This window comes from Pseudonaja textilis, chromosome 2 (genome assembly GCF_049901715.1).
Source record: "Pseudonaja textilis isolate UNSWEBS1 chromosome 2, rPseTex1.2, whole genome shotgun sequence".
In the NCBI taxonomy this organism is placed as follows: domain Eukaryota; kingdom Metazoa; phylum Chordata; class Lepidosauria; order Squamata; family Elapidae; genus Pseudonaja; species Pseudonaja textilis.
The window spans coordinates 112600532-112623405 of NC_141991.1; the positions used below are offsets into that span (position 1 = coordinate 112600532).

At 38.6% G+C, this 22874-nt stretch overlaps 1 protein-coding gene across 3 annotated transcripts in view; it reads left to right on the forward strand.

Moving 5' to 3' along the window:
- The window catches only part of RPTOR (regulatory associated protein of MTOR complex 1), a 376730-nt gene that overhangs the window by 239676 nt on the left and 114180 nt on the right, over window positions 1-22874 (forward strand). For all 3 annotated transcript variants that reach the window (XM_026701786.2, XM_026701785.2, XM_087924955.1), the window contains 2 exons: window positions 6563-6646; window positions 7735-7845. In XM_026701786.2, the coding sequence (XP_026557571.1) occupies window positions 6563-6646; window positions 7735-7845 (195 nt within the window). The remainder of the gene's footprint in view (window positions 1-6562; window positions 6647-7734; window positions 7846-22874) is intronic.

Below are 22874 nucleotides of genomic sequence, written 5' to 3' on the forward strand. Positions count from 1 at the left end.
ATTGCTACTTTAAAAAGAGGTGAATTATAGATGGCTGATTCCAGAAGGTTTAATGTACACATGGCAAGAACAGAGATATAGAATTGACTCAATTGAGAAAGCTGAATCATTTTACAAAGAATATTTTGGAGGGAAAGAGGAGGACGCAGAAAAAGAAATTTCACTAATTGAATTCCAAGGACTGCCAAATGGCGACTGAAAAAGAAGAAGGTGCAGTAGGTGGAAAGGTAGAAGTCAAAGAACAATGTGAACCAAGACCTACGAGAACTGCTTAAACCTAACTACAAAATATAACCATGGAAGAGAAAAAAACTGATTACAATTAACATAAATGGACTTAACTCAGCTGTTAAAAGAAGGAAAACTTTCCATAAATTAGAGCAATTAAAATTTGATATAATCTGCCTACAAGAAGTACATATTAAAAAGCAACATGAACAATTGCTGATACAGCCAAAATTAGGGAAAATATTTACTTCTTTGACACAATGCAAGAAAAGAGGAGTGGTTTTATACATTAAAGATATTATCCCAGCAAAATTGATCTATACCGATGATGATGGAAGATTACTAATGGTGGAAATAATGGACAATAATATGAAAACACTCCTGATTACAATTTATGCCCCGAATGACAGTCAAGAAGAATTTTATAAAAAATTACATATGAAAATAATTGAACTGGACTATGCTAATATAGTTATGATGGGAGATTTTAATGGAATTGTAGACAATAAACTGGACTATACAGCACAGAAAACGATAAAGCAAAATAGACTCTCCCTAAATCTTTTTTTTTAAATGCTAGATGAAATAAACTTAAAAGATACATGGAGAGAAAGAAATGCTAAAACTAAACAATACACCTTCTACTCAAATAGACACTTGCCATGGTCCAGAATAGATATGATATGGATGTCAACAGAATTGTTAACTAATATTCAAGAAATAAATATTGAAACAAATACTTGGGCAAATCACAATCCAATGACAATTAAATGGAAAGGTCAAAGAAGAAGATCTAAATGGACATTAAATAATACTATTTTAAAGGAAAAAGACGTCACACAGTGGATGGAGAAAGAACTGGCCTTTTTCTTTAGAGAAAACAAAAAAGAAGATACATCAATCCAGAATGTATGGGATACAATGAAGGCATATGCCAGAGGCTTGATAATGGACTATACAAGGAAAAGAAATACCATGAAAAGATTAACCTCTAAGGCATTAGAAGATGAGTATAAAGGACTTGAAAAAGAGCTACAGAAAATGCCACAGAAAAAGGACATTAAGTTAAAAACGGATATAACCAAACATAAAATGGGTCTAATAGAAAAAGAAGAATTAGCACAAAAAATTAGAGGTGCTAAACAGAGCTACTTTGAAGATGCAAATAAACCAGGTAGATGGTTAGCATATAAATTGAGAAAGGAGAAAGAATCAAGGAAAATATTGCAATTAATAGATGCCCAAGGCCAAGTTTGCTATGGTAGTAAAGAGAAGAAGGAAATCATTCGAGACTATTATGGGAAACTATACACACAAGAGAATATTGATGAGGAAAGAGTTAAACAGTATTTACAGAATGCTAATTTACCCCAGATACCTAAAGAGATTGAAACAATGTTAGAAAGCAATATAACGATGATGGAGTTAACTGAAGCACTTAAGAAGCAAAATAATGGAAAGGCACCAGGCCCAGATGGACTTCCCGCAGAATTTTACAAAACATTACAAGAATCATTGAACTTTCCATTGCTAGAAGTTATGAATGAAGTTATGTTAAAGAAGAAGATACCTAAATCATGGTCAGAAGCTTATATCACACTTGTTCCAAAAGAGGAGACCGGTCCATTACAAATCAAGAACTATAGACCTATTTCCCTACTAAACGCAGATTATAAAATCTTTGCTTCAATATTGGCAGAAAGACTTAAACAATACTTAAGTAATTTTATCCATCCTGATCAAAATGGATTTCTGCCAAAGAGGCAAATTAAAGACAATATGAAAGTAATCTTGGACACTTTGGAATACTACAAGGCACATCCTGAAAAACAAATGGCTCTGATATTTCTAGATGCACAGAAGGCATTTCATAATGTGAATTGGCGATTCATGTTATTACTGCTGGAACAGATGGGCTTTACTAGAAAATTTATTCAAGCAATAGAAGCTATATATCATAAGCAGACGGCAAAGGTAATGATAGAGGGAGAACTGACAGATTCTATCAATATAAGAAAAGGAACAAGGCAGGGGTGTCCACTATCACCTCTGTTGTTTGTGTTAACTTTGGAAGTGCTAAATGGAAATATTAGAGATGAAAAGAATATTAAAGGGATGAAAATTAAAAAGGAAGAATTTAAGTTGCAAGCATTTGCAGATGATCTGGTTTTTATCTTAAAAGACCCACTAGAAACAGCATCAAAATTGATAGAAAAGATAGAGACATATGGAAAGGGGGCTGGTTTGAAAATAAATTAAGATAAGACAAAGATCTTGACAAAGAATATGCTATCAAGACAAAAGGAAGAACTGGCAGACCTATTGAAAATTCAGGTCACGAATAAGATCAAGTACTTGGGGATATACTTGACAGCAAGATGCAGTACACTAAAAGAGAATAATTATATCAAACTTACAGCAGATAGTGCTAGATTTGGCGAAATGGGAAAATTTACAACTGTCATTAATAGGGAGAATATCAACAATCAAAATGAATATATCACCCAGAATTTTATATTTGTTTCAAACGATTCCAATTAGGCTTGGGAAAGACTACTTTGAAGATTTAAATAAAATTGTGTTGAAATATATATGGCAAGGTAAGAAAGCGAGAATAAAGTTAAAACTTTTGCAAGATGCTAGAATAAGAGGAGGATTTGGTTTGCCTAATTGGGAGTTGTATTACCAAGCTACAAATTTGATGTGGGTTAAGGAATGGATAACATTAAGAAATAAGAGATTGTTGACATTTGAAGGACATGATCTGTTGTTGGGGTGGCATGCTTTTTTATGGTATAAAGGAACTAAAACACAGGGGTACTTTAGAAGACATTATATACGGGAGTCTCTGTGGTTAAATTGGGAGAAGATTAAAAGACAATGTTATTTGAAAATTCCAGTCTGGCTATCGACTATTGAAGCATTTTCTTATCCTATAATACACAAAAAGGAACAAACAGTTAGATATGGTGAAATATTGAATGAAAAGGGTGAACTTAAATCTATACAAAAACTTGAGGAACAAGGTATAAAGATGAATTGGTTTTCATATGCACAAATACATTCAAGGTATGATAAAGATTCTAAAACAGAAGGTTTCTATGATAAACTGACTGACTTAGATAAGAGTTTGACAGGTGCTGATGAAAAAGTGATTTAAAAATTGAACGGATATTTATTAGAAATTAAACTAGAAGAAAAACAAGTTAAAGAAACTATGATTGCTTGGGAGAAGAATTTTGGATGTGGGATTGATCTAGAGAAATGGCAAAAATTGTGGTCTCAAAATTATAAAACGACAATGTCAACAGCATATAAAGAAAATTTGTATAAGATGTTTTACAGCTAGCATTTTCTCCCAACAAGAATAGCAAGAATGTTCAAGAATAAATCTGAAAAATGTTGGAAATGTCATCAGACACCTGGCTCATATTACCATATGTGGTGGACTTGTGCGGATGCCAAAAAATACTGGACTAAAATCCACACGTGGTTGGAAAAAATGACAAAAAAACATATAGATTTGAAACCAGAGATATTTTTATTGGGAATTTTACCTGAAATATATAGTAAAGACCTGAAATACCTGATTGTAAATGTGTTAACAGTGGCAAGGATTGTATTTGCTAAAAACTGGAAAAATGAGAAAATACCATCACAGGAGGAAATCATTAAGAAAATATTGGAATGTGCTGAAGTGAGTAGATTGACATTTGAAATTAGAGAACAAGATGATAAACAATTTTATAAAATTTGGGATCTATTCTATCAATGGTTAGACAATAAAATATAGTAATGAAATATGTAGACTTTTAGAAAATAATAAATATATAAAGATGTATTCTTTTCTTATTATATCTACAAAATGATTCTAGGATAGATCTGGGATGATAATATGAATTGTCATAAAACAAATTAAGTAAAATATGATCATTTTGTAAAATATGAATGAATAAAAGTATAGTCAGATGATTGATTAATAATGATATTAATATATTTAATATTTGATTGAAAATACGAGATTATATACAATGTAATTATAATTGAAGACTATGAAATGGAAGCACAAAACAATTTGTAAACCAACCGGCACACTGTATGTACATATATGGAAGATGACTTGATGTTTTTATGTTTTGTTTGTTTATGTTTGTTTTAAAAACCAATAAAAAATTTTTTAAAAGGATGAAGAAAAAACCATTCTGGCACAGCAGTAGGCTAGCCCCAAATTTAAAACTGAAATGGCTGTGAAAGTCTGACTCAGAGACGAACACAGTACAGAAGCCTGATGATGGCAGATGAGATTCTGCCGAAACATTGCTACAACTTTAAAACCACAACTATAATGATGTGGGAAAATACCCGAACAAAGCTGAATAACATCGCCACATATGGCCCATGAGCCACAGGTTGGACACATCTGATTTAGAGTATAGGTGCTTTTTAAATTGTTTGCAAGTGTTGCCTATTGAACTGAAATCTGTTCTGTGTTGGTGTGGGTGCGTATACTTTTAAAAGTATATCTTCCACAAAATAAAATCTCTCATTTCAGCTGTTGAATAGGGAGACCTGTGAAAGGATAGGGTAGAAAACATTGGTGCTTATTAAAAGCCCTGAAATTAAAATTACAAGACCTGCATCACAATATTATCATGTCTGTGATTCATTACACAGTTTTACCAGTCATATCACTATACATAATATATAACAATACACACTAATATCAATAAATGACCAATCAAATACAATAGATGATGCTACACCTCACTTAGACAATAATGTTATTCTCTTCCCTTAAGGCCTCTGGCATACCCAGGTTTTTAAAAGTTTTGAGAAGTTCATGAGGAACAGTCCACTCTCCTTTCTTTCTAGCTGATGAAAAAGAAAAGAATCAGCCTGCTCTCTAACAGTACATTAATTTTATATTTGTTAGAGTGCAATCTTTAATATAATATGAGATAGACATCAGAATTCAGGAGACAAGAATGAAAGTGAGAAAAAGTTACTACTAAATAAAAAGAAAGAATATTGTGCAGTGCATAAAAGTGTTGAAACAACTTAAAATTTATGATCCTGATCGAGAATCTTACTAAATTAAAATAGAGGTGCACAGAGCACATGTGAATCCCAAATAAATTCAGTTTGTTTTTCCAAAAGTTGTTCCTGAATTACAATTTTCTTTCGACAGAAAGGGAAAATTATGACATATGTGGGGAATAATCTTATTAACTGTGTTTAATTTAATTTAAATTTAATCAAACATAATGTTACCCTTGCACTGGAGTGCAATCCACAGCTCACCACTCAAAGTTAAGCGTGGAACTTAGATCAGGAAAGGTTGTATATCCCTGACTTCAAGCAGAGTTAGGTTTTTGCCTCTAATTTGAAAGGTACAATGTCATTCTCCCACATTAGGCAGACTGCTTTTCCCCAGAAGCAAGGTTAATTGGTTGTGGGATTAAAGAAAGAGTGGCCTAGCTGCCTGTTTTTGACATTAACAGATTGCTAGCTTTTTCTGTGACAGCAAATTGAAAGCTAAAGAATCATCCTATTATTTGGATACTAAGAAATTCACCCTCTGGCCTGTGTGCAGTTTCTGACTTTGAATAGAACACTTCTCTGATCTTTTTTGGGGGGTGGGGGTGGTAAGGATTGGAGTTCATCATGTTTTTAAAGCTACCGCTTTAAATAGATAGGAGGGTTACGTGTCTCATATCTGACTGTGGATAAAAATGCCTTATGCTATACTATATATGATCAGTGGTTCCACTTCTTGAAGTGTATTCATTGTGTATAGTCTAATTCTGGTATTTTGGGAAAAACTGATTTGGGCAGCATGGATGGGCAAACTGTTACTTGCTGACTACATGTTACGTCCTCCAACATAATTGCAATACCTTGATGTCATTGTGCCAGGGAGTGAAATTGTCACTCTTTTTGTGTGTTTAGAAAACGTGGGATGGCCATAAAGGGAGCTTTAAGCCTTGCAGAGCCACTTATTTCATACATTAAAATATCCCAAACTCCCCACCCACACATTTGAGCCACATTTTCTCATTTGGGGAGTTCAGGGGCAACATGGTATTGTTTTTAACTCCTGCAATAAAAAAAGAGCAAACTACAGCCAAAACGTTTGGTCCCATCTACTTCAATAACACTATTCTTTAAGTCTTGTCCTTTGCAGTCCACGGGTAGGAGGCAATGGCAGAATATAAGTCTCAGATCCAAGATCATTATCCAGGCCAGCATGGTGATCACAAAGCTCTGAAATCCAAAATAATCGGCCTTACTGTGGGTTTTTCATGCCAATTCTTGTTTTCTCTGATTTTTACAGGTGTTGCTGAGTCAAGTGCATAGGCTACGAGCTCTTGATTTACTTGGCCGTTTTTTGGATCTGGGTCCCTGGGCTGTTAGCTTGGTGAGTCCATATTACAGCCTTTGTGCTGAAAAAGGAAAGACACTTTTTATATCATGAACATGTGTGTCTGATGAACTTATTCTTCCTGGATGTGGAAAATAATGCCCCATGATTGACAGCCACTATGTATCCCGCAATTGGATGTCCTCAGGTCACTATAAATCAGGCTCTTAGAATTTGACCAACTCTGCAAATGGTTGAGAATCTTGTTATCTGCTGCAATTCCCATTGTTGTTCAGCCTCTTCATTCCATCTGAAGCTGGGCCTAATGATATTAAAAAGATATAATTTGACTGCTCAGGTACTTTCTTGTGGGCATGCTAATGATGTACAATTTCCTAGAATAAAATGAGAATTAGAACTAGAAGAGCTTCCAGCTATTATAATTTTTATTCACACAAGGACTGTCTAGATCTTAAAAGGAGGCTGCTTAGCACTATGTAAAAATCAGAGCTATTCCAGCTTTGCTTTTTAATTGAGAAAACAAGACAGAAACTTTGAAAGCTGCAGTGTTAAAAAGAAAAATAAATCAGAAGGAAAGGGAAAGGACGTGGGTGGTTAAGAAAGAATAATTATGTTTGGGTTTTGTGTATACCTAAATATATTTAAAATCATAAGGAGTGATGCAATTTGAAGGTTCACATTCAGTATTTCTATCAAAATGTCACTTTCCCGATTAGGAAATACATTGTTAATTTATCTAATAAATTGTGACCAGATTAGAAAAAAAATACTCTATACATCTTGTGGTAGTGATTTTCCAGACTGAACTATTTTCCGTGTCTCTAAACTTCATGATCCAATGAAAGAGGTGCTGTAATTTTTCATTGTTTAGCAATAACAAACCTGAATGAGTTCCATATTCTCATATAGAAAACTACCATAGTACATTAAGTACTGAACAAAAATGGATCAATCAACTTTTGGTAAAACCAGATAATTAAAAATATTGCACAGCATCTATGAATAATGTTGACAGGAAATAAATATACAGATTTTTTTAACATCACTATTGCCAGAGGTGGGGGCAGGAGGCTCTCGATGCCAGCGCTATATTTATATGCTTTCTCAATTGTCTTTTCTGTTAGGCTTTATCCGTTGGCATTTTCCCCTATGTATTAAAACTGCTTCAAAGTTCTGCTCGAGAACTAAGACCTCTTCTGGTTTTCATCTGGGCCAAAATCCTTGCAGTGGACAGCGTGAGTAACCATTAAGTGTTAATTTACCAAACGGCAAAATACAATACAGGGGGTCCTTAATGTACCAACCATTCGTTTACTGACCATTCAAAGTTAACAATAGTATTGTAACCGGAAAAAGGGGCTTATGACTGGTTTTCACATCCTTAGGACTGTTGCAGCATCCCCATAGTTACATAATAAAAATTTGGGCGCTTGGCAACTGGCATGTAGATATGACAGCTGCACTGTCCTGGGATTAGATGATTCACATTTGTAACCTTCCCAGCCAGCTTCCAATAAACAAAATCAGTGGGAAGGAACCAGATTCATTTAATGTCCACATGATGCACTTAACAACAGCAGTGATTGACTTAACCACTGTTTCAAAAAAATCATAAAATGGGACAAAATTAATTTAACAACTGTTTTGCTTAGCAAGGGAAATTTTAGGCTCAATTGTGGTCGTAAATCAAGGACTATCTGTAGTTGTGCAGGGCTTTCAGTTTCACTTACAAAAGGTGCTTTGCAGCACATGGGGACATGAAGATTGCACCTGCTTGTAGCTTTTTAAAGCTCATGGAGAAAAAGTGTTGCTTTAAGATGTTGCAAACAGATGTTATCGTCAAACTTCCAGCCATTCCAAAGTAGAGCCTTATAGAAAACTCCTTCCAGTGATTGCTTGCCTAAAAAGTGAGAAGATTTGTTTCCAGATAAATAAGAGCAACAAAATGAACTCTGTCCCATGATGGGAATTGAACTTTGGGGTCTGCTGCTTATAAAAAAAAATCAGCGTGGTTTACATCTTTTTCTCTTTCATTGGAAGTGGAATGTTATTACCTGACAATAAATTTAAACTGATTTCTACAAGAATATAGAAAAAATGGGAAATCAAATTACAATTTTTCTAATGAAATATAAAACATTTTTAAGCAGTGAGTTATTCCGCTGGGGAATTACATCTTTATTGAAGACTATAAAGTACCAATTATTAGGCTACCAGCATTTGGGGCCAAGGAGTAGAAAATGTATAGTTCATGAAATTTTTAAAGCCTGGACATAACCTCTCCTCTCTAACCTATGCTGAAGTTTAAATAAATAAAATTCTCAAAGTCCAAAGCATTTTTATTGGTTAATTAATTTAACAGACAAAGACAGTATCTAGATAGCTTAGTCTATTTTGGAATGAATTCATTCAAGTAATATCTAGGCATGAAAATAAACCATGCTGGAAATATGGGCATCATAGACAATAGTGAAATGCAGACTCGTCATTTTTCTCTGACTACCTAATGGTTTTATAATCTAATATTAGTTTTATCTATTCTACATAAGACAGTTTTTTATAAGTAGACAAATATTTATTTGCTCTTCATATATTTCTCTTGGTCTGCTTGCCTGTGTTTACAAATGTTTAGCATACATTGCACATTAAAGTAACTGCAAATGAAAATTATTAAGTACTGTAAAAATTATAACATCAAAAGCTTTTTTAAAGCCTAAAATTCTACATGTTGTTGTCGACTGATTCTTTATATTGCCTTGTCTGATCAATGCTCTTAAGCACAAGTAGCAGCCATGATCAAGCACTGACATTTTTTCCCACTAATCTAAAGTTATGTTTAGTGTTATTAAATATATTTTGAATAATGTTTTAAAAGGATTTTAGACAGGAAAGAAAATGAGAAATAGTCCTCAACTTGTTTCGGGAGGGAAAAAGAGCTTATCTTTGATGAATACTTTTGTTTAGCTGAGCAATCAAACCTCCATGCATAATTCAGAATAAGAATATATTCACTGAATAAGGCATGCAACACTGTGCAGATCTATAACAACAATATCATTTTGTTTATGGGTGTAGAGGACGTTATCTCTTCTTTGAAAATGGGACCAAGAAGAATATAGTCTTATTTATTCAAGCCATGCTTTGCTGCCCAATACTAGAAAGCATAAGAGGACAATGTATTTGTAATATTGCTAACCAAGCTAACAGCCCAATATTTGTAATATTGTAATATTCATAAATTGTTAATTTCCCTGACAATCAAAGTATTTTAAAAGAAGCATGAAATGTAATGACGTTTGAAGAGGAAAGAGTAGTGATGTGAGGAAAGGGAATTGTCCAGTACCTGCCCACCACCACCCAGAAGCCAGAAGCACTTGGTAGCAAGATGGGTGGTATACCAATAAATTAATAACAATAAAATTATGATTTTATTATTAATAATAATAAACAATCCTCTTATAAGGTTCAGGCCCTGATGAAGGTATTTCTGATGTGGCCAGTGTGTTCTGATGTGGCCTGCCAGAGGAGTTGGTGACAGACTCGGACAGTGAGGAGGTTGAGGAGGAACATGGGCAGTGGTGGGATTCAAATAATTTAACAGGTTCTGTGGGCATGGCTAAATGGGCGTGGCTATGTGCTCATGTGACTCGGTGGGCATGGCCAACTCAATGTCACTCCCGTCAAGGGTGCCTCGCCTGACCCTTTCCCTCCCAGCCATTCCTTGTCACACCCAGCCTCAACATATCTATAGTTCTGTAAAAATATTGTTCACCTTTTTTCAACTTTATTATCTACGTACTATAGATATACTTTCATGGATTACTGAAAGGAAGAAATGGCTCACATGCTTTGCCCAAGATTGTGATAGGCAATAGGCTTTTAAGGGGCTGCCAGAAAGAAGGGAGGTGCAGTGTATTTTCCAAAGAAGCAGAAGGCAAAACAAGAAGCAATGGATGGACACTGAACAAAGAGAGAAGCAACCTAAAACTAAGGAGAAACTTTCTGACAGTGAGACCAATTAACCAGTGGAACTGCTTGTCTCCAGAAGTCCTGGGTGCTCCAACATTGGAGGTGTTCAAGAAGAGACAGGACAGCCATTTAGAATTAGAATTCTTTTATTGGCCAGATGTGATTGGACACACAAGGAATTTGTCTTGGTGCAAATGCTCTCAGTGTACATAAAAGAAAAGATACATTCCTCAAGACTCAAGAATCATAAGGTACAACAACACTTAATAATAGTCATAGGGTACAATAAGCAATTCTCTGAAACGGTATAGGGTTCCCCGCAAGGTCCCTTCTAAGTGTTATTCTGTTATTCGGACACCTTTCCCAGGACCTCTACTCAGAGTTTGGCATCCTCAATTTTCCTGCCTGAGCAAGGTTTTGGACTAGAAGACCTCCAAACTCCTTTTCAAGTTCTGTTATTCGGTTATTCCCGAGCTAGATAGCTAAGACCCTCATGGGACTCTATTTATTTTGCTCCCTCTGGACTAATGAATTAAAGAGTTGCCTCTAGACATTCCTTTTAATAAGACTTAGAAACCTGCAGTTGAAAGTTCTTCATGTCTCCTTACCTTGAAGACCCAATATCATTTGGAATTTGATCTGATTGCTCCTTTAGCATTTCTCTTGACACTTCCCCCAAGAAGCCACACCCCTCCCCCTCTCCCTTCCCCCCTCCCTCTATCTCCCCCCCTCTCTCTCACACACACACAGAGGTTGGATTGGATATCTCTCTCCCACCCTCCTTCCTCCCTCTCTGCTTTAGACTTAGAAAGTCTGCCAGTGCTGCTCCTCATTTGGCAATGCTTAAGGAGAATTAGGGGCTAGAAACAGTTGACATTCTCATCTTTGCTAGAGGTGAGGATGTCAGAAAGACTTTTTGGCAGGCATGCAATGCCTTCTCCTCAGCCTCTCAGCACTAATGAGAGATGCGGCTCTACTGCCCAGGGTAGGCAGAGCTTCTCATTTTGTACAAACTATCTGCTGCCAGCGGATACTTATGATTGGCACGGGCATCCAGAGCATGGAAGTTCTGCCGCTAACCTGGCAGCCCAGCTCAAGCCACAGGGTTTTTTTAAAAAAATTATTTTCCCTACAGGGGGCTACCGAATGGGAAGCATGCCTCTGCCTGCATAATTAGCGGGAGACTCTCCACCCTGCAAACGCCAGTGGCTTGAAAGCAGCTCCTCTGCCACCATCCCCATTCTCCTGCTCTTCCCCAAACACCTCCCCCCATTGCAAATGCTGTGTGCCGTTTGGGTGGGAAATGCCTGGAACGTAATAAAGCCCACCCACTCACCTCTTGCTGGAAGGCTGGCTAATGGGGTGAAAGGAGAGGCGGAGAAGCTGGAGGGGAGCCGATAGGAGCCCGCCAAAAGAAGGGGGCTGAGGGAAAGTGCATGCTGTGGATGCCCTCGCTCACCCTTTGCCTGGCTTCCCTCTCCTCAGGGCTCGCTCGTGCTGCCCCTCTCCAGTCTAGCTTGATTGCAGGCGGAGCCATGCTGCCTTTTGCAAGTCCGCTGTTGGTGAAGCTGGGTGCTGGTGCGGGCTGGCTTTTTGCATAGCTTTGTCTAGCTGTCGGGGATGGGTGGTAAATGGCTTCCTCCCCAGGCCCCCATCTGTTTTTCCCTGAAAGTTGGAATTGGAGTTTGTTTTCTGGAACGCTGACAAGGCAAAAAGCCAGCAGCACAGAATTTTAACAACTAGTTTGCCTGAACCAGCCTGCACTGGCTGAATCCCACCACTGAATATGGGCTAGTCCTGGAGTCTGGGGAAGGCTCTGATGAGTGCTCTGTATCAGAGACAGAGATGGGGCCAGGGTATCCAACAATTATCAGCTACCTTCAGAGTTGGAGATAAGTGGAGCAGAAGAACAGCTGGAGCCTGTTCCCAATGTGTGCATGCACAGAGCTGTCAGGAGAAGGGAACAATTAAGAAACAGGTCAACTCGGGAGTAAAGGCACAACGGGATGCTGAATGGCCCCTCTCATAGGGAATAAATATGAGTGAGAGGGGAGTAGTGTTTGCAGGAGACAATTAGTTCATTTAATTCTCAAGTTGCTATCCAACTACTGCTACGCTCTAGACAGACGAATTACAAATTGAGCTGTGATTCAGAAAATGCTCATTTCATATCTTCCTTCTGTATGAATTTAGTGCTAGACAGATTAATTTCTCTCAGTTACCACATGTAATTTAATAATATCTTAAGTCGATACCTTAAAATGTTGTTGTAAAAATTACAATGTCTGGAAGTGCTTGATACTGTAGAATTGAAAAAACAGTGGGCAGGAAAGCAATCAATATTCTAGATGTCCATAGGAGAGCAAAATGCAAGTATAAATAACGCAAGTTTAAAACAGACTTTGTTTGTTTGGTTCAGTTAGAGCTTTGCCTTCTCTCTATATAGTTATTTTAAAAAGCATTTGTCCTTTTCAGATTTTCTGATTTTTTTGCATATCTTTGCTGCTGAATATTATCAGAACTTCATCGGGCTTATTGACAGATAAGTGAACAAATAACACCAAAGGTTGCAAATGCTTTTTCATACATTTTCAATACGAGAATTATCCTAACTGCTGATGGCATGCAAAATATCTGCACTGAATAGAAACAGTGAAGTTCAAAACACCTACTTATTTTCTTCCTGTTAGCTTTTAATGTGTGTTCTCCCTGAACAGAAGTATCTCCTGCTCTTTATTCTTTTGTTTTCAGGATTAACAAAAATTTGAAATGCAGAAAGGGAAGGATATTTATAATTATGCAATCATACACATTCCTTTAACAGCCTTTACAATTAAATATTTTTTTCCATTTGGTCAGTATAAATAGGTAGGGACAAGCCTCTCTTCTGTACATTTTTTGTGCGTGCTTTGATTGAATGTCTCTTGTCTGCATGAACATTTCATTGAGTATAGTTGGTGTATTCTTTCTTTGGAAATAAGCAGAATTTTCTTTAAAAAAATAAATAAATAGAGTGTCACGTTCCGATGTACCACGTAAGAAAAAGCCAGCAACACAAGTTGATGTTAGATTGTTTATTTAAAAATGTGGACCTGGCACAAAGCGACCATCCAAAAAGAATTAAAGTTTGTGCTACCTTGGGTAGTTCACCCGCCCTTTATATTGTGCTCCACCTCCATCTGTGTATATATCCTGCCCCACCTACTGACTGCTTGCTGCAGCCCGGCCTTGCCCCTAGCCGCCCATTCCGGTCTATCTCCCCCAGTTTCCTGCTTCCTCCCATGCTCTGACAATCAGCTGTTTACACGATCTGATGGTCAGATGTTTCGCAAAGAGCCAGTTACAGTCTGGGTGGAGTGAGTAGTCAGGTAACGGTTCGGCCTTGCTAGCCAGGGAGCAGCCCCGGGGATGCATGAGCAATGCAGGCCATAGGTGTGTATCCCAGGTGGCGGCTCCTCCCTCCCCTGCCTGAATGGCGGCCCCGGGTCATCTGGCGGTCTGGGGCTGACATAGAGCCTGTATATATATATATATATATGGATCTTTGGTTGTTCGGGTTTTCTCCGCGTAAGATTGAAGTATCTAGGCAACGTTTCGATGAAGTCTCATTCATCATCTTCAGGCTTCTGTCTCCGGCTCTGTGCTTTTCAGAGTAATGTGAGATTGCAGCTGCTTCCTCCTTTTAACTGCCAGTGGGGTGGGACTTGATTGGGTGGGGGCTTGGCTGTGTTCTGATTGGGTGGGGTGTGTTCTCATTGGTAGGGGTTTGGTTGTGTTCTGATTGGTTGGGGGGTTAGCCGTGTTCTGATTGGTTGGAGGCGTGTTCTGTTCAGGTGGGGGCTTGGCTGTGCTCCGGTTAGTCTTAGCCAAAACCGAACACTTCAACAGCAGAATAATCAGAGAAGCCATAGAGATAGAAAAACGCCCACACAGCATGAACAAACGAGATGACACTTCCCGCCTTCCAGCCATTTGGAAACCCGCCCTCATGAACAGACGAGTACCTAACATGAAGAAGGACACCAGACCCACACCCATGAGAGCCACACAAGATGCCACCACCACACTTCCATGTAGAAAACAGACTCTCACCCACTCAGAAGATGAGACACGACCATGGACCATAAGCTGCACTACAGCTGCATCACTACCCACTTCAAACCCCTCCGAGCCATACATGAAGCAAACCGACACCCACTATGAAGATGCAACAGGACCACGAACTAGAAGCCAAACAGCAAGATCACAACTCACCAGCTCAAATCCCCCAGTAACTAAGACTAACCGGAGCACAGCCAAGCCCCCACCTGAACAGAACACGCCTCCAACCAATCAGAACACGGCTAACCCCCAACCAATCAGAACACAACCAAACCCCTACCAATGAGAACACACCCCACCCAATCAGAACACAGCCAAGCCCCCACCCAATCAAGTCCCACCCCACTGGCAGTTAAAAGGAGGAAGCAGCTGCAATCTCACATTACTCTGAAAAGCACAGAGCCGGAGACAGAAGCCTGAAGATGATGAATGAGACTTCATCGAAACGTTGCCTAGATACTTGAATCTTACGCGGGAGAAAACCCGAACAACCAAAGATCCACATATAAATACCCATGAGAACCTCAGAAAACATATATATATATATTTAAATAGATTTTATTAAATTTACAATTTAAAAACACATCGACAATACATTTACAAAGTAGAAAGAAAAACGGATAGGGGGAAAGAAGGAAAACACCCGGCCTAGCACATCGGATAAAGGCTGGTTGGGGGAAAGAGAAAGGATATAGAGGGAGAGAAGGGAAGGGAAGGGGAGGGAGAATAGGGTAGAAATACAATTAAAAACAAGCCTGTATATTTTTAATGAAAAGAATGAATTTCTTACTTGTGTATAATTCCTGAAATCTTAATTTCCTTTTGAAGACTGCTATTTTCACTCATCAAAGTCAAGAAAAGAGAAATGAACAGGAAATAAAACATTTTCCCTGGTTCTCTTAAAATGCTTGGGAAACACTGGTAGGCTCTCTGACCCAAAGGTGCTTTTCAAAAGGCAACTGTACTTTCTTTTTTCCTTGAAGATATCTAGCTTCACATCCAATAAGCTTTTTCAGTTGTTGGATGAAACGTCTTCAAGGGAAAAACAAAGAAAGTCCAGTTACCTTTTGAAAAAGCACCTTTGGGACAAGCATTACCTGGACGGTTGACAATCTCCATAGACATCTGGTAGGCTCTGAGTTTCTTCTGGTGCTTTTTGTTTCAGTGCCATGACACTGAGAGAATAGTCACAGCCCATCTCCACCTTCCAGCCTGGCACTTGTAAATCCATATCCAACTTTGGTGGTTCCTTCTTTGCAATTCCTCCACCCTTCCCCTCTGTCTTAATTCCCTCTACAGGTCAACTGAAAGGGTCAGAGTTCTCATAGTTTTACATGAAAACAGTGTAAGCCTGCTTGGAAAAGCCAAGCTCGGAAGACCCTCCCTCATAATCCATTGTCTCTGGGGGAGTCGTGACCCACACTTTGAGAAAGACTGTCGTGGATAGTCAGTCAATAAATACAACTATACTCATGCAATGATCAGCGCCTGAATCAAATTTATGTTCAGCCTACACAGAAAAATGGCACCTCACTAAAATAATGACCATAATAAAAGCATAATTGATTGCTACACATCCATTTCTGATGGCACATAAATTTGGGGAGAATTAATGCATGATACTAATAAGAGTGGTGTCAGTGATGCTTATAATAAATAAGTGAGAAACAACCACATTTGTATGATATAAAGCTGTACACTTTCAAAAGATAAAATGGACACTCTTTAAGTTGTGTAGACTCTGGGAAACATCCTTGAGACAGAAATTGTAAAGAATAGTAAGATGCCATAACCATTGATATCCTAATGAAAATGCATATGCATTAACAATCCTTAGAGCATAGGCTTCCATGGCAGAGCCTTCTTTTTCTCAGATGACGTGAGGCCTTGTGATTCTATCAGGAAACTATCTCCTTTCCTTACCAAATGGGCAACACTGTTGAAAAGAATTCAAACATAGTCATTTCAACCCTAACTCTCCCAGGACAAAAAGCTCCACTTTCTTTCGCAGTAAGAGGCATCATTAATTACCTCAGCAATGTAGTACTGTATTCTTCTTACTCGTATCTTTCTTACCTTCTTTCTTTTGACAGTTGTGTCCTACCTTTCTTTATGCCTTATTACAGATTTAAAAATGCATTCGCACTGCTCCTGAAGTGCCTGTTATGTATTATCCAAAAGGAAGATTCAAGTCAACTTTCTTTGGAATGTAACTTTTGCCTTTTATATAAATATACCTGTGTTTATATTCATTTGTCCTCTTTTTTTTCTGGCCTTAATATGTCATCCCCAAAGCCTGAGCTAAGGTGCTAGTACAGGGTGTCTCAGGAAACAATTGATAATGGGAATTTTTGGAGATATAAATTAGGCTGCTGGATTCTTGTTTGTTTAATTTTCATCTCATGGGAAATGTGAGGGAAGTTCACTTCCAAGGGAAATTCTTCCTCGTGGAAAAACAAGAGTGTGTCCCATCCTCATTATTAAACACTAACAAAACAGTGGGTGGTGTTTTTGTGGAGAACTAAAAGATTTGAAGAATATTTGCTGTGTTTTCAGTGTGCCCTGCTCCAGGATTCCTAGGAGGACCACCCCAGTTACAGATGGCAGACAATCTCTAACTGGCAAGCAGTTTATAGCCAGGGGTGGGATTCAGTTTTTTTAACAACTGGTTCTGTGGGCATGGCTTAGTTGGTGGGTGTGGCTTGGTGATCATGTTATTGGCTGGGTGTAGCCCACTCAATATCACTCACATCAAGGCACGCATCTCCTTGCCTGGCCTCTCATAACTGGGGATGCTGCAACAGTCGTAAGTGTGAAAAATGGTCCTAAGTCACTTTTTTCAGTGCCGTTGTAACTTTGAATGGTCACTCCACACAAGCAAAGTATCAGCAAAGGAGGGGGAAAAAACTCCAGAGAAGTTCCTGAGACAGGAAGTCTAGTCCTGCCAAGAATGTAATAACGGTTAATGGAGAGGCAACACCAGAATGTTTCCTCCCTGCCTTCCTTACAGGATTAGGCCAGTAATTTCTTCTAATGACCCGTTCTCCGAATTGCTTAGAATGTTAACAACCAGTTCACCCCTGTTTATAACCCTGCTTAGTTATTTGATTCAGAGGTGCTTTTTCAAAAGGCAACTAGGCAACTAGGCTTTTTTTCTTGAAGACATTTTGCTAAAGAACTGAAGAAGTGTCCTGGATGAGAAGTGAAACATCTTTAAGGAAAAGACAGAGAAAGTCCAGTTGCCTTTTGAAAAAGCAGCTTTGGGACAACCATGACCTGGATGATTGAGAATCTCCATAGTCGTTTAGTTACTTGATTTGCAGGTAGTCCTCAACTTACAACCATCAGTTTAGTGACTGTTCCAAATTACAATGGTCCTGAATATAGTGACTTATGACCATTTTTCACATTTACAACCAATGGCCATGTTATAGAAATTCAATTGCATGACAGCTGGCATGTATTTATGATGGTTGCAGTGTCCCGGAATAGTTGATCACCTTTTGCAACCTTCTGAGAAGCAACATCAGTGGGGAAACCAGATTCACTTAACAACCGTGTTACTAACTTAACCGCAGTGTTTCATTCAACAACTGTAGCAAGAAAGGTTGTAAAATGGGGCAGAATTCACTTAAATATCTGCCTTACTTACCAATGAAATTTTGGGCTCAATTTTGGTCATAAGTCAAGGACTACATATATACTTTGGCTTTTCTACAGGAGCTCAAGCAATGAATATGTCTCTCTCCCTCCCTTCATTTTCCCCCACAACTCCTCTATGAGGTATGCTAACTGAGACTTAATCTAAAGCAGAGATCTCCAACCCCCGAGCCATGGCCTACTACCAAACCATTTAGAAATGTGTCTGCTTGCAGCTCCCCTTGCTCAAGTGGTGGCCGCTGCCAAAAGAAACTCCCCTCATGCAAGCGGCAGGCACTTGCACTCACACACAAAACACCCCTTGCATGAGTGGCAGGTCACACAAAGGGAGCTGTGCTCACCACTCTCACAGAACCATTTCTTCTCTCCTCCATACCAGTCTGCCAAGCCAGAAAGGTTGGGGACTGCGGATCTAAAGCCATCCCATGGCTGAGGAGACTAAAATGTGTGTTTCCCCCATTCCTGTGCAACAATGACCATTACCCTCCATAAAGAACAAACATCCACTAAACTGGGGAGAAAATAGAAGGGGTGGGTTTGGAGATACTATGAAAGATATTAATCTGTTCCCAATTTATTAATATGCTTTTTGGTGCTATAAGAATTTTTTTTCAGATCCATATCATCAGACTTTTATTATCTTAACTCCTAACTTACAAACTGATGTAGGATCGATACAAATGAATAAAGTTTCATGCAGAGGTTGCTATGATTTGTTCCCAATAGTGATTATTCCATGTGACAAGCTATTCCACATGCTGCAACTTACCATGTAGTCCCCACAAAATGACAAAAAGAACTTTAATCTGTGGAGGAAACAGTTGTACATACAATATATGGCTTTCTTCATTCAGCAAACTTTAGAGGTAGCTATTCAGAGTGACCCATGCATCGTTACTTATTCATGTGTGAATGGCCCCTAAATTGTAACATCTCAATATGTGGTCTATCCCATGAGATGTATTTCTTTTTAATGAATTCATTTCTCAATACCATCAGGCCCTAGAATGGTATACAAATATTCATAATAATAATACAATTGTGATAAATTTTAAATTTTGAGTAAAAGTAGATTTTTTGCAAAATCAGCAGGGATCTAACTAAAGTAAAGATGAAGGTCCTGTACTTAACATACATACACATATAATATATGCTCCAGGTGAATTAATTCTGAGTATTTTTTTAGACAGGAGAATCTATACAATTAATGCTTGTTGTTTTAGAATACGTGTTTCAGTATAGCTGTATTATTTGGTTGTTTCTCTCTTGACAACCTGGGATGTATGTTTGGGTGTGGGTGTGTTGTTTTCCATAAAATCTAAGGAATTGCACTTGAATTTTGATGAGGCTATCAGGCATGCTCCTGGAGAGAGAGATATTTTGGTTTATTTCTTTAATAGTTTCTACTCCATGACAATTGCTTCCTGTTCTGAGGTTTTTCCTCATACTGTAATTTTTCTAGTCTTAATCTTCTAATTAAAGCTGTAATTCAGAGAAGAAGAAACAAGGCCCTCCAGGTATTGCTCAAATTCCCAGCAATCCTAATTAGTATCACCAGTAGAAAGGAATACTCAGCATCTTCAACATCTAAAAAGACTTATATGGCTGCCCCTCAAACCCTCCCTAGCTCTGGCTAATAAGATTGGTTTCTTCTTCACTCCTATCCCATGTTCTCTGTCTGCTTTTTTTCCCTTTGTATTATAGCTTTTTAAAGCTTCATCAACAATACAATAGTTTGATAACTGTTTTTTCTCAGCCATTTCTGCAGCTTTTCTGTAAAATATTAAACAGACAAAGTATAAACTTTGCCTTTGTTTTTGTTTTTTCTCACTTCACTTATGCTTTAGCATCAGGTCCCAGCTTAATACTTTGAATGTTTTTCCATCTGTTGCTTTTCATATATGACTCTCAGGACTTTCTGTTATAGATTTTAGCCCTCTTATTATTTCCTTCCCTTAAGAATTGGAGCTCCTAAAAAGCTTGTTCGTTGGTTTACAGAGCATCCTTTTTTTCATTGTCACATACAGAACTAAGGTAAACAAAAAGAGATATAATATAAAATAATATTAACAATTCTGGGTGGAGGAAAAAAAAATCAATGTATGTTGCATATTAAATGGTGTGAACAATGGTTTTGAATTGACCTAAAGGACTGTAGCAGTGGCACCACTCACTCACCCTTTGAAGCAGCACAGCAGAACTGAAATATGGAAGTTTCTCTGCCTTATTGTCATATACAGACCTTCACATAAAGAATCCTCTGTGTGCTGTCCAGCCACTGTATGGGAATTGGATAGTTAGGTAGCAATTGTGAGCTGTCCCCTTAAGGGAATGCATAATGGGAAATGTAGTCCATATCATGTGACCACATCTGTAATCCTGATTGGTCACTAAATTGACCCTCGATGGGTTGGGGTCCTCACTTTTGCCTGAACTCCCTAACTCATGGCAGTTGCTTTCTATCGCTACGAGATGGGTTAGGAGATAACCATCTTTTACTACAAGGCAGATTACTTTTCTGTATTCTGCACAGTAGTGAATTTTTAAGCTGTGCAGATACAGATAGATAAACTCAACAAGACGTCCATAACAAAGTACATTTATTGGTTCATCAGGTATCCTCATAACTCACATTTGTGATGAAGTTCTTCTTTAATGACCAATCCTTTGCATATCTGCCTTGTAGGTAAAAGATAGTTATCTCCTAACCCATCTCATAGTGATAGAAAGCAGCTGCCATGAGTTAGAGAATTCAGCCACAAGTGAGGAAAACTCCCCCAACCCATCAAGGGTCAAATTAGTGGCCAAGCATGGCAACTTCCTCAGCCATGACAGATGTCTCTGATGTACCAGAAGAACCAAATCCTCCACCCACCCTTGTTGTAAGTGTGGAGCCTGGTTCCCAACAACCGTCTTTAGATGTTCAACCCTCTGGAGAAGCTGCAAAACCTCAGAAGGCCTATGACCTCAGACAGCATAGGAAGCTTACCTCACCCGCGGTGACAAGCTTCAGAGAGGATTCGGAAAGGCAGTATCTCCATCATGCAAACTTATGGAAGGAGCTGGTCAAGATCTGTAACACCCCCAAAAGCAAGTTGCCCCTCAAGAGCCTCTTCCTAAGATAAGATAAGATAAGATAAGATAAGATAAGATAAGATAAGATAAGATAAGATAAGATAAGATAAATTTATTGTCATTGTACTCAGGAACCTGAGAACAACGAAATAAGGTGCTCTTTCACCACATACAACTGAACAACACCAAAAGACATATACAAATAACAATGTAAAACAAATTAAAACAAATAACAGTTAAAAACTGTACAACCAGGATATATATATGTTAAGACCACCAGATTCATAACTCTGCATTTAACCTGATCACAGCACTCGGGTAAAAGCTATGTTTAAATCTACTTGTCCTGGCTTTCAGAACTCTATATTGTCTTCCTGATGGTAGGATCTCAAACAACAAGTGGTCTGGATGCGAAGGGTCTCTCAAGATCTTTTGTATCTTCCTTCTACATCCCATGTTATACAAATGCAGAAGGAGTTAGAGGAGCATCTTGCATGGTGGAGAGACAGTGAAAGTAAACTTGCAGTCTACATCAAGGCTACATCAAGATAGCATTAAGATAATGTGAAGTGTCAGTATAGCTTTATACATCCTTGGTAAGACCATACTTAAAATACTGTTTCCTGTTTTGGTCACACAATACAAATAAGTTGTTGAGACTCTAAAAAGAGTACAGAGAAGAGCAACAAAGGTGATTAGGGGGTTAGAGGTCTAAACATGTGATAAACAGTTGCAGAAACTGAGTATATCTAATCTAACGAAGAGAAGGACTAGGTGTAACATGATAGCAGTCTTCCAATATTTGAGGTGCAACAGGACGAATTTCCCTTCACTGTATCAATGTGCCATGGACCAAGAAGCACGGTCGGGAGGAGAGCTACTGGACTCTGCATAGAGTCATTGAATGGAAGTTCCCAGTTCCCACTGCTGCCTGTGTTTGAATGCATTGGGGTGCTGAACGACCGCAGTCAGATCGCGACACCTGAGGTCATAAGTAGCATGCCTCACCTACAGCACCTGGCTCATCACTTCCCTGCTCTAGATCCGGAGGCTGAGATACTACTCTTGCTGGGAAATAATGCCCCACACGCCTTTCTCTTCTCCGAGTCATTCGGCGGCCCTGTAGATGGCCCAATGGCCATCAAATCTCCACTAGGATGGGGGATTGTAGGAAGTGTCGATCGGATGCAGGCCCCAACCCAGGCAAATGTCTTAGCACCATCCATTCCAACAGCCTTCCAACGCCCTTTAGCACCATCAAAAACAAGAATGCCGTTCAAGAATAAAAGGCCGCCGGTGATCAGTACACTTTCACTAGGACACCCTAAACGGCCGCCAACAAACACCAGACGTCCACTAAGACACTCTACACAGGCATATGCTTCCGCAACACTTTCCAACAGCTTCCTAACGCCCTTTGACACCATGGAAGCAGGAGTACTATTCCAATCCTAAAAGG